This window comes from Megalobrama amblycephala, linkage group LG18 (genome assembly GCF_018812025.1).
Source record: "Megalobrama amblycephala isolate DHTTF-2021 linkage group LG18, ASM1881202v1, whole genome shotgun sequence".
Taxonomy (NCBI): Eukaryota; Metazoa; Chordata; class Actinopteri; order Cypriniformes; family Xenocyprididae; genus Megalobrama; species Megalobrama amblycephala.
In genome coordinates, this window is record NC_063061.1 from 355001 (window position 1) to 368631 (window position 13631).

Consider the following 13631-nt stretch of genomic DNA (forward strand, 5'->3'; position numbering starts at 1 on the left):
TAACATCCAAATCAGCCGAATAATGAGTGTTGTAAAATACAGTCTACTGTTGATAAACTGTGGGACGTGCTTGATATTAAACAGTGTTATTAAAAGTGCATTAATCCACAAAAGAGACATTTCGGAGATGTGTCTGAGCCGAACGTGGATAAGCAAATGTCACACAAAAATGTCAAAATGCCTTTTTTGGGAGTGTTCATGTAAACACAGTGGGTTATATCTTACGAAACGTACACAGTTGAGAAAGAAACCGCATGTGTAACAGTATATTGGATCCGTGCAGCTCTTAAAGTGACAGCAGCCTAATAAACCTGCTGCAGTCTGTCATTAATGATAATCAAACAACAAAAAACAAGGGAAAATCACTCATTGATCTTGACTGAATAACTTAAGTTGCTTTAATAAGGATTAATCTATATTTAATGTGTACAGTGAGAGTATGCAGTGGTATTTTACATTTGATTATTCATTTTTTTTTGTTGTAGGCTATTACTTATCAGAATACCAATGTTAGTACATCTTCCTGAAAAACTTAAAACACTCTTGGACCCTCTTGGAATTGCTCTGTTTATTATTATTCCACTTCTTCTTCTTCTTCTTGTTCAAAATGAATCATTTTTGAGGACCTAAACATGCTCGAAAACTCATGAAACTTTGCACACGCATCGGAACTGGCGAAAATTTACATCTGATATGGGTTTCAGAATTAGGTGTGCCAAAATGGCTTGATAGCGCCACCTATAAAATTTCAGCGAAGAGCCCCTTTTCTCTACGTTTCACAAACGTGTATAAAATTCGGTATATACATGTAGCAATACCTACAAAATAGTCTCTTGGAGCGAAGGAAGATAGCAGCCAAAATGCTTCTGAAATAAATGCAGTCAAATGTTACTAACTCTGGGTCACTGAGAACGAAAATGATGCTTAAATTTGTTGACTGGATCTGGGCAGTGGTGGATAAAGTACTTAAAAGCCATACTTGAGTAAAAGTATAGATACCTTAACAGAAAATGACTTTGGTAGAAGTTAAAGTCACTGTTTAGAATGTAAAAGTTCTAAAGTATGTGATATTTTTTGTACTTAAGTATGAAAAGAATTTTTTGTATTAAACGTTCTGAAGTATTGAAAGTAAAAGTACAAGTAAATGTAAAATACAAAAGGAGCAAAAAAAATATTATTAAAAATTGTTTTATACACAGTTTGAGCTGCAAGATTGTGTTCAGTTTTAGAGTTTCAATTCTTACATTTTGTTTTCTTTGAATTAAAAAATGGCAAAATGTTCATTGTAGGTTTTAAATATAAAAAATACTAATATATTAATTATGCATTGATTGTTCATGTTAATTCATAGTGCATTATAACTAATGTAAGAGACATCTTTAAAATGTTAAAATGAATGTTGAAATTAACAATGAACAATCCTTTTATTAACCTTATTTAATGTTACAAATAGACTTTTTTTGTAAAGTGTTACCATTTCATATAAATCCAAACAGTCATGCTTAAAAATTACCATTTTACCCACAAAGGCATAGCATGGGTCTATTCTATGTACACTTTCACACATTATGTGCCTCTATTTTAGAATTTCTAATCAATTTCTATTTTCTAATCAAAATTTGAAAAACTGAAATCGAATACATTTCTGATTTGTTATGTTTCTGTCACTGCATAATGAGGATTTACATAAACAAGTTCACTGGAAAACGAATGCATAACAGCGAATAAATGGATATAAACTAATGCAAATGAATGGAAACAATCGTGACATTAAACAGTTGGTGTTTTGTCACATTGTTTTAACCGCTTGAGGTACTGCTAACGTTAGCATCCTCTCAGCCTCGACGGCAAACATACTGCTGTTCTCCACTAATGCAGCATCTACTCAACAAACTAATGACTTTATAATGAAAACATGTACTGTAATATAACATACTGTTTTGTTGTCTGTGTTTTAAATCCTTTTTGAAGTGTCCCGCTCTGTGCAGCGCGCAGCCTCACGTCACGTTTCAAAACAAACTCCAGGAGGCATCAGTGATAGTTTTATTTCGCCTCTAGAGGTCGCTCTCGTACTGTATAATGACGGTGCGCTCTTCTCAGCCGCTCCAGCAAAGGATGCTACCCAGAAAATGAAATCAACCGCGGTCATGCGAGCACTTGTTTGCAGTCTGTGTTGTTCCGACTTTATTTTGCAGTAAGCAACGAAAATGCTTTGGAAAATGTATCGGAGTAAAAGTGTACATTTTATTTAGGAAATGTAGTGGAGTAAAAATAAAAGTTGACAGAAATATAAAAACTCAAGGAAAGTACAGATTATCCCAAAAAAATACTTAAGTACAGTAACGAAGTATTATTACTTCATTACATTACACCACTGGATCTAGGCTTCAAGATATGCTTTTGGTCAGTATATACGAATCTTGACTTAGGAATGGTGAGGATGAGAACGGATCTCAATTTAAACCAGAGATGACTAAAATACATCTTTGATTGGATTAGTGAATAAATATATGACTGGGTTTAGTACTTGCTTTTTAGGCAAAACAATGAAAGATGAAATCTGAAGCTATTGTGTCATACATGATATGAATTGCATTATGATATTCCTAGAAGTCATTTATGATGAAATCATAATGAAGCTTACATCACTTTGCTGAACAAATTGCTTTATATCAGCTCTAGAAATCATACACTGAATAGCACTAAACTGTTCATAATAGTTTTTTGCTTTTTGTTTCATAATAAATGTCATTTCTATAACCCTTTTGCTGATTCTTAAAGTGTTACATAAACAGGACAGGTGACAGGTACGATCTACACGATATACATAGACGTAAAAAGTAGCCATTCTCAGTTTTAATTGTCATATTGGAAATTAGCCCATCAAAATACATAATAAATAGCACATTTTATTTCTGAAGCTTCTAAAAATTGTAATTATTTGCAATGAAGAAATCACAGAATGTGTGTTTTTGTCTGTTGTCATGTAGTGGATTCAGCAGATTGAAGGAACAGAAGCAGCTCTGCATCAGAAGATGATGGACCTGGAGCTTGAGATGGTACAAACAACAAGTCTTATCTTTACACATTATTTGTCTTACATACAGTAATAGTCTGGACACCTTTTATAAAATCATTAAGTAACAACAAAATCTTAAACATCACTCAACTGCAGTCATTTCTAGCTCTCAACAATCAGTTTGACATATTTCAATCTGGTTTCCGCTCACATCACAGCACTGAAACTGCTCTAGTAAAGGATGTCAGTGACCTTTTACTCTCTGGTGACTCGGGAAATCTCTTTATTCTCTTATTAATTGACCTCAGGTCAGCTTTTGATAATGTCTAAAGGCATAAACGTGATACTTATAAAAGCACTGACTGTTGACTTACAGGAGATGTTCTGCAAACAAAAGGGATATCTGGAGGAGGAGCTGGACTACAGGAAGCAGGCGCTGGACCAGGCTTATATGGTACAATATTGCTCCATTTTCAGCCATTTATTCCTTTTATGAACTTCAGTGAAACAATTACTATGATGTTTTGTTTTAGAAAGTGGTATATGTTGTCGTAATTCTGATATTTAGTGTTAATTTTAATACTTTTCTGAGTCTGTTGTAAAGACAGTGGTAAAATCTTCATCTGCTAATGATGCACCATTTGTTAGTGTTTTTGTATGATCTTTAATTTGGAAGTCCAAAGGATTTTCATTATAGTGCCACGAAAGTCTTGTAAAACGTCACCTGGATCAGTTCATTTCTACAACAATTGCCACCAACGTTTCATTTGTTGTTACATTTTCTGCATTGGTGCTCTAGTCTAAACCATGAACCAAACCAACCATCTCCAACCATTATTTAAAGTAAAAACTTGAAAAACTATATGGTTCAACTTTAAATTAATTGTCTTTAACTACTATGTTCTAATATTTAAATTAATAATTTGATACAATGCACCCACCCAATATTTGGTACAATACACTACATACATGTTTTTACATTGTATTTATATTCGGAAAAATACCTGCATGTAATTACAGCTGTAATTAATTTCTGTAATTACATCTATATTTACACTGTTGACCTTCCCTTACACCTTAACCCACCCTTAAAGGGTTCGTTCACCCACAAATGAATACTCTGTCATTAATTACTCACCCTCATGTCGTTCCAAACCTGTAAGACTTCCGTTCATCTTCGAAACATATGTGAACAAAAGCCTAAATTCAATCTGTTCATCATATGAAGTGATCGAGTCTCTTCAGAAAAATTGCACTAAACCACTCAATTCATATGATTCGTTTTAATATATATATATATATATATATATATATATAATGCAAGACAATCTAACCGTTGCAATGTGTGTGTGCAACAGCAAATCCAGGAGTTGGAGGCTACCCTGTACAACGCATTGCAGCAGGATAAAGTGATCAAATACGGAGAACCTCTGGACGAGCTGCAGAAGGATGAGTTACGCTCGGCCGTGGAGAAACTCCGCAGACAGATGCTGCGTAAGAGCCGAGAGTATGACTGTCAGGTGCTGCAGGAGAGGATGGAGCTGCTCCATCAAGCCCATCAGGTACTATTCAAACAATAAAACAACTCACACCAGTTTCATTTTTAAATTTATGTTTTTAATTATTTTAAATAATCTAATACATTTAAATGTATGTGTCATACTTTCAAGAAGACAGGCCACAGAATCCTATTATTATAAAGTTGTTGTTTTTTTTTTTCTTAAAATTTGTTGATGTGTTTATATGTAAGGACGGGAGGAAAATCTAGGAGATCCAGTTTCTCTGTGATGTGCTTGAGGGCATTTTCTGGCATGGCTAAATGTATGTATCAAATATGATACATCAGGCTTTTGAGGAATGTTTATTTGCACATCCCTCAATCATCATTGTACTGATCATCAGATATTCATGTTTTGTAGAATGACCCATTAATTATACCAAATGCAAGAAGAAGAGTGCAGACAACATCATGAAAGTCATGAAGTAATCCACTGAACACCTTCAGTAACCTAAATCTGCCACAGTAGACATAATAGTCAATAATAGTTGGAAACATACCTGGTAACTGTAATGCAAAAACTATAAAAGATAGTTAAAATGCTCGTGCAAGGTGCTTAAAGTGCCTAAAGTACTTGAATTTGACTTTTTGAATTTTAAGTCCTGGAAAACCCTTGAAAACAGACATATTTATGAAAAGGTACTTGAAAACTGCTTGAAATATTAAAAGACAATATATAAATATGTTATATTACTCATTTATTTCTGAGTATATGATACAGCTTTCATTCAGAGCAATCATATATTCAGTTTAAATGACTAAAGCGATATCTTTGTCATAATATTCGTTCAATGGTTAAGGTGATTTCTTATGACTGACAGCGCTGGTCAGTGGATTAATCTCTTTGGAGTGAAGCGTCAGATTCAGCTTCACCCCGGAGCCGCATTGCTTGTCGATTGAACAAGAAATAACTTCCTTGTTTACAAACTTGTCTCATTCCAGAACACTCTAAAAATGCTGGGTTGTTTCAACCCAAAATTGGGTCAAATATGGACAAACCCAACTGTAGGGTTAAAATTTTAATTTAAAAATTCAACTCAGTGGTTGGGTTTGTCCTTTTTTTTTTCTTTTTTCTTTTCATTTTTACCTAATTTTGGGTTGAAACAACCCAGCATTTTTTTTTTGAGTGAATAAATCTGTGTTTTTTTTAAAATGAATGATCTACTAACTCACTCTTAAAGTCAGTCCCTTGCCGCCACCTATTGGCTTAACTATGTAACCTGCACTGAAGTTGTTGATAAAACCCCATCAGACCAATCCTCAATACCAAGTGCACTAACATTATAATATAAAATATTATTTACTGAACAATAGTAGCCATTATAAACTTTGTATTTATCCCATACTTAAAGTTTCCACAGTCATTGCTTACTTTGCATGTGCTGCACTTCATTTGTACCATTTTGTTTAATAAGTATATTTTTATTTATCTGTTTACCGTTTTTATAATTTAAAAGATAATAAAGATATTTTTTGATACAGTAAGTGAGATCTCTGATTGTAGTCCTTGAAAACCAAAAAAGTAGTCCTTGAATGTCCAAGAAAATAATTTTACAGTATCCGTAGGAACCCTGTAATAACCACTCATACTTGTTTAAATGTGTTGGCTCTGTGTGATGGATGTTGACCGATGCAAAAGCTGTAATAGACAGCAGAGGGCAGCAGATTATCAGGAAATACCAAATACTAAGAATATTGTAAAACCCATGTATTTGTTCTCCAGTTGTGCATTCAACTAGTGGTCTAGTAGACTTTTGGACGCCACTGTATTTATATATGAAGTTATTGTGCACTGTAGTTAATGTACTGTAGCGCAGGAATCACTGACCTCAGCTTTCTCTAACCTGTTTGCAGCGAAATTACTTAGCAAACAATAACATATCGAACATAATCACACTTGAAATTGGCCCTCAGTGGCTTCATGCAGTGTCTGTGATGGTGTTTCTCTCAATACAGAGGATCAGAGACCTGGAAGATAAGACTGACATTCAGAGGAGACAGATTAAAGATCTAGAGGAGAAGGTAAGACAGATTTATAACATCTCAGTCGCTGTAGTTATAAGCTGTCGGCCAAATGATTTACTGAAGATGTTCTGTCAGAATAATCATGTCTCCTATTGTTTGTTCTAATATTGATGTTGCTCTTTTTCCCATCCTGGCTGTAACCTTAATTAACGCATCTCTTTCTTTCTTTCTTTCTTTCTTTCTTTCTTTCTTTCTTTCTTTCTTTCTTTCTTTCTTTCTTTCTTTCTTTCTTTCAGTTTTTATTTCTCTTTTTATTCTTCTCTCTTGCCTTTATTCTTTGGCCTTGATGTCTGTGACATCTCCTGCAGAGGTGAGTATACAATCCTTTTGGCTTCCTTGTATTCATTCTTTTTTGACGAAAATATATTAAAGGTGCCGTAGAACGTCTTTTCAAAAGATGTAATATAAGTCTAAGGTGTCCCCTGAATGTGTCTGTGAAGTTTCAGCTCAAAATACATTAATTTTTTTAACTGCCTATTTTGGGGCATCATTAACTGTGCACAGATTCAGGATGCGGCCCCTTTAAATTTCACGCCCCCTGCCCCCCCGAGCTCTCGACTATAAAACAGTGCATAAACAAAGTTCACACAGCTAATATAACCCTCAAATGGATCTTTACAAGATGTTCGTCATTCATGCTTCATGCATGCTTCGATTCCTGTGAGTATAGTATTTATTTGGATGTTTACATTTGATTCTGAATGAGTTTGAGGCTATGCTCCGTGGCTAACGGGCTAATGCTACACTGTTGGAGAGATTTATAAAGAATGAAGTTGTGTTTATGAATTATACAGACTGCAAGTGTTTAAAAATGAAAATAGCGACGGCTCTTGTCTCCGTGAATATAGTAAGAAACGATGGTAACTTTAACCACATTTAACAGTACATTAGCAACATGCTAATGAAACATTTAGAAAGACAATTTACAAATATCACTAAAAATATCAAGTGATCATGGATCATGTCAGTTATTATTGCTCCATCTGCCATTTTTCGCTATTGTTCTTGCTTGCTTACCTAGTCTGATGATTCAGCTGTGCACAGATCCAGACGTTAATACTGGCTGCCCTTGTGTAATGCCTTGAACATGAGCTGGCATATGCAAATATTGGGGGCGTACATATTAATGATCCCGACTGTTACGTAACAGTCAGTGTTATGTTGAGATTCGCCTGTTTTCCGGAGGTCTTTTAAACAAATGAGATTTATATAAGAAGGAGGAAACGATGGAGTTTGAAACTCAACGTATGTCTTTTCCATGTACTGAACTCTTGTTATACAACTATGCCGAGGTAAATTCAATTTTTGATTCTAGGGCACCTTTAATTTATTCAAAAAGCCAAGTTTTAGACCTTGACTGAGACTAAACTATTGTAATAGGGTTCAGGAGTCACTAGGGGTGTAACGGTACATGTATTCATCCCGAACTGTCAGTCACAGGCGATCAACACTCCAATCCAGAAGGGGGCGCACGCGGTAATGCAAACTAGTTGCTTATTAGCATGAATATTATTGACTAGGATATTGGCTGTTTATTATTACTTATAAAGTAATATATTACATAATTATATTACATATTAATGCCTTATTCTGCATGATCATATTCTACATCCCGTAATTCTACCCTATACCTAAACTTAACAACCTTAATAAGCAGTAATTAGGGCTTTATTGAGGCAGAAGTTAATAGTTGATAGTGAGAATTGGACCCTAAAACTAAAGTGTGACCATGTTTCCTATTGTACCGAAGTCATACCGAACCCTGACCCCAAAAGCAAGATACATGCCAAACCATGACTTCCGTGTACCGTTACACCCCTATGAGTCACTAGATGATGCTGCTGAGTACATGAATCATAACATTTATTGAGTGTATATTGAAAGGGAACTATTGCAGTTTTATCAGTTTACTTATTTGCTGTCTCTGCAGCAGTTACTTGCACATAAGTAATTCAGTATGTATACTTCCTTTAAATGATTTCCCTGTTATCTTGTTGGATCCTATTTGGGTTTATTTGAAATCATAAAACACAATTAAATATAACATTGGAGTAATAATAGGTGAGTTACATGACCACAAAGCAAATAATGCCTTCTTCAATCTTGTATCACACTACATTTTTCAATACATTTTTTAAAGGTGCCCTAGAATTAAAAATTGAATTTACCTCGGCATAGTTGAATAACAAGAGTTCAGTACATGGAAATGACATACAGTGAGTCTCAAACTCCATCGTTTCCTCCTTCTTATATAAATCTCATTTGTTTAAAAGACCTCCGCAGAACAGGCGAATCTCAACATAACACCGACTGTTACGTAACAGTCGGGATCATTAATATGTACGCCCCCAATATTTGCATATGCCAGCCCATGTTCAAGGCATTACACAAGGGCAGCCAGTATTAACGTCTGGATCTGTGCACAGCTGAATCATCAGACTAGGTAAGCAAGCAAGAACAATAGCGAAAAATGGCAGATGGAGCGATAATAACTGACATGATCCATGATATCATGATATTTTTAGTGATATTTGTAAATTGTCTTTCTAAATGTTTCGTTAGCATGTTGCTAATGTACTGTTAAATGTGGTTAAAGTTACCATCGTTTCTTACTGTATTCACGGAGACAAGACTGTCGTTATTTTCATTTTTAAACACTTGCAGTCTGTATAATTCATAAACACAACTTCATTCTTTATAAATCTCTCCAACAGTGTAGCATTAGCCGTTAGCCACGGAGCATAGCCTCAAATTCATTCAGAATCAAATGTAAACATCCAAATAAATACTATACTTACACGATTAGACATGCTGCATGACGAACACTTTGTAAAGATCCATTTTGAGGGTTATATTAGCTGTGTGAACTTTGTTTATGCTGTTTAAGCAAGCGCGAGCTCCGTGGGCGGGGAGCGTGAGCATTTAAAGGGGCCGCAGCCTAAATCGGCTCATATTTAATGATGCCCCAAAATAGGCAGTTAAAAAAATGAATAAAAAAAAATCTATGGGGTATTTTGAGCTGAAACTTCACAGACACATTCAGGGGACACCTTAGACTTATATTACATCTTTTAAAAAGACGTTCTACTGCACCTTTAAACAATTTATAATTTACATTTATAAAATGACTGAAACAAACTTGTTAAATTTATTTTTTTTAATAATATATTTAGAATTTACAACTTGCACCAAGTAATATTGTTCATTATCCTAATTGTTGGATTTTAATGGTTCCAGTGTGATAACTTGATGTATGTTAACTTAAGAATTAAAATTTTCTGATAATTTACTCTCCTCCATGTCATCCAAGATGTTCATGTCTTTCTTTCTTCAGTTGAAAAGAAATGAAGGTTTTTGGGGAAAACATTCCAGGATTTTTCTCCATATAGTGGACTTCACTGGGGTTCAACAGGTTGAAGGTCCAAATGTCAGTTTCAGTGCAGCTTCAAAGAGCTCTACATGATCCCAGACGAGGAATAAGAGTCTTATCTAGAGAAATGATTGGCCATTTTCAAAAAAATAAATAAAAATTATATACTTTTCAACCACAAATGCTAGTCTTGCACTGCTCTGTGATGCTCTATGCATTACGTAATCAAGTTGGAGAGGTCAATAGTGTCTACAAAGTGAATGTGCAAAGAAAAGAAAAAGGTAAAACAAAGATGTCGGACGATTTTGAAGTTGGAGGAGAAAATGCCCTACCGCGATACTTCCTCCTACGTCACGTGTGACCTTTCCAACATGATTACGTAATGCGTGGCACATCGCAGATCAGTGCAAGATGAGCATTTGTGCTTAAAAAGTATATACATTTATTTATTTTTTTTAGAAAATGGCTGATGGTTTCTCTAGATAAGACTCTTATTCCTCGTCTGGGATCATGTAGAGCTCTTTGAAGCTGCACTGAAACTGACATTTGGACCTTCAACCCGTTGAACCCCAGTGAAGTCCACTATATGGAGAAAAATCCTGGAATGTTTTCCTCAAAAACCTTCATTTCTTTTCGACTGAAGAAAGAAAGACATAAACATCTTAGATGACGTGGCGGAGAGTAAATTATCAGGAAATTTGTGAACTAATCCTTTAACTGATCTCAGTTTTTATCTTTGTGCGTCCACAGGATTTGAAGCAACCCGGAGCTGTCGCATGCAACTGCAGTCGTCCGGTTGTAACGACTCAAGGTGTATTACTGGCTGTTTTGTTTTGCTTGTGTGGAAGTGGGAAATACAAAGTTGATGATGGATTTTGTTGGGATCATCTGCACTGGATTTGATTAAACCTCTGTGGAGAACCAGGACAGAATGCTTGAAATCACACTTACAGATCAATACAAGTGTGACGAAAACATAATCATCAACCCAACTAGAGGATTATGGATTATCTCTGCCATGCAGGGACCCGCCATGACCACGTCTTTACTGCATCTACTGCGACTACTACCAACCAGAACACACAAACCTCTTTCTTTCTCACTCTGTCTCTCTGTCTCTCCTCCCACACACACTTTGGGAAACTGAAAGCGAAATGGACGCCTTTGCAGACACACATCCTCTCGCAGGAGTTTTGGGTGCTGACTCAGGGCCTGTTAGTGAGGTGACTGTCGCGTCTCTGTTGTCAGGATCCCTTAGGAGAGGTGTCTTCCTCACTGCCTGAACACAGAAACGACAAAGAGACAGATTGAGAGAGAAAGCGAGACCGTCCACACTAGCAGTTTTTGTTTACCCCTAGAAAGTTGAGCAGACTACTGCAACCAACCTGCTGTTAAAGGGAAAGTTCATGCAAAAATGAAAATTCTGTCATCATTTACTCACCCTCAAGTTGTTCCAAACCTGTATGAGTTTCTTTGCTCTGTTGAACACAAAAGAAGACATTTTAAAGAATGTTGGTAAACAGACAGTTGATTGCACACCCCTGTCCTGGATTATATCATATCAACTTAAGCATTTTCAATCGAGATCATCTACAGTTGCATCTGGTGTCCCTCAGGGTTCTGTTTTGGGCCCGTTTCTATTCATTATCTACTCAGTCCCTCTTGGACACATTTTCAGGAAATATGGTATTCACTGCTACGCCGATGACACCCAGCTCTACCTGTCGTCCAAACCCTCTTATTTGTCCAACGTTTTAGCTGAAATTTAAATATAAAACCGAGATCTTACTTGTAGGCACAAGATCTTCTCTGACCAAATCTGACTGTTTTTCTGTGGATATCAACACGCAATTTGTCCTTCCCTGCAGGTTAAGAGTCTGGGTGTTATTCTGGATAGCACACTTTCCTTTGAAGCTCATATTAATAATATTACGCGTACTGCATACTATATTAATCATCTTCATCCGTCCCTCACAATGAACAACACTGCAATTCTCATCCATGCACTGGTTTCTTCACGTATCAATAATTGTAATGCTCTTCCTTCCAGACTTCTCTATAAACTACTAGAACTCCTTCTACTGTGCACATTTCACCAACTATATCGATTGCACTGGATTTCAGTGAAGTATCGGATTGATATTCTGCTTCTCGCATTCAAGCCACTTCACAATCTCGCTCCTCCGTACCTCACTGATCTTCTTCATATTTAAACCCTCCAACCACTCACTCTCTCAATCTGCATACTTTCAAATCCCGTCTTAAGACCTACCTTTTTTACCCAGGCTTTTTTATGACCTGCTTTTATTAGCCTGTACTGTATTCTACTGTATCTATGATGAGTGTGTGCTGTTGAGTTGTTGTTTTCTGTGATGCTAATGGGATTTGTTTATTGTTATTCATCTATTTGTGATCCTGGACCACAAAACCAGTCATAAGTCAATTTTTGACTAAATGACTAAATAAGCTTTCCATTAATTTATGGTTTGTTAGGATAGGACAATATTTGGTCGAGATGCACGTATTTCAAAAGTGTGCAAAAAAGTCAAAATATTGAGAGAATCACCTTTGAAGTTGTCCAAATGAAGTCCTTAGCAATGCATATCCACTCACAAAAATACATTTTTGACACATTTACAGTTGAAAATTTACAAAATATATTCATGAAACACAATGTTGACTTAATATCCTAATGATTTTTGGCATAAAAGAAAAATCGATAATTTTGACCCATACAATGTGTTGTTGGCTATTGCTACAAATATACCTGTGCGACTTATGATCACATTTATCTACAATATTTTTAATTCTTTTTTTTATAATATTGTTTGTTTGCTTGTAAGGTGACTTTGGGTGTTATGAAAGGCGCCGTTAAATAAAATGCATTATTATAATTATTGTATTAGGAAAAAAATATTATGGAAGTCAATGGGTGCCATCAACTGTCTTGTTACCAACATTCTTTAAAATATCTTCTTTTGTGTTCAACAGAAGAAATAAACTCATACAGGTTTGAGTAAATGATGACACAATTTTCATTTTTGGGTGAACTATCCCTTTAAGTTGAAAAACTAATACTGAGCAGCCTGGTTTTTAATATATTTCTTTTTTAAATAATTCCTCGTATTGGGCCTCATTCCTTCATCACAAGCAACGTTTTTATGTAAATCATTCTTAAAAACATTCATATGTAAAGGTTTACTGAACAAAGCTATTTTTTTGTAAGTTGTTGCAAAATGTGACCGTTTTTTTTTTTATGTAAATTGTTGCACCATGCAAGTTTACACAAATAACCATTCATAAATTAAATAGTAACATGCAACAGTTTATGAAAGTTTAGATGAAATGCCGAAATGGACGTTTTCTTCCATATCGTGATGTATTGTGACCCGAATTATAGAAAATTATTGCAAAAATAGTTTTAGGATTTTAGGAAGTGTGATGAATGAGCTTGCAATCGATTGTACTGTGGTTTAAGTGGACTAAATGTTTGGAGAAGTCCTGCAAACATAACCAGAGGCCCAAAGATCCAGCTATGACATTTGAATAAAAAAAATACGAGTTAAAAAAAAAATTTTTTTAATTGAACCTTGTACAGTACAGGATTAATCCTTCACAATCAAATATTTCACATGCATTTAGAAAATTTTCATTTCATG

At 35.3% G+C, this 13631-nt stretch overlaps 1 protein-coding gene across 1 annotated transcript in view; it reads left to right on the forward strand.

The window, feature by feature from the left end:
- Window positions 1–12634, forward strand: part of jakmip2 (janus kinase and microtubule interacting protein 2) — a 39688-nt gene extending 27054 nt beyond the window's left edge. Inside the window, exons 17-22 of the mRNA XM_048166925.1 lie at window positions 2991–3059; window positions 3396–3473; window positions 4378–4581; window positions 6534–6599; window positions 6839–6912; window positions 10723–12634. Of these exons, the coding sequence (XP_048022882.1) occupies window positions 2991–3059; window positions 3396–3473; window positions 4378–4581; window positions 6534–6599; window positions 6839–6889 (468 nt within the window). The 3' untranslated portion in view covers window positions 6890–6912; window positions 10723–12634. The remainder of the gene's footprint in view (window positions 1–2990; window positions 3060–3395; window positions 3474–4377; window positions 4582–6533; window positions 6600–6838; window positions 6913–10722) is intronic.
- The last annotated feature ends 997 nt before the right edge of the window (window positions 12635–13631 follow it).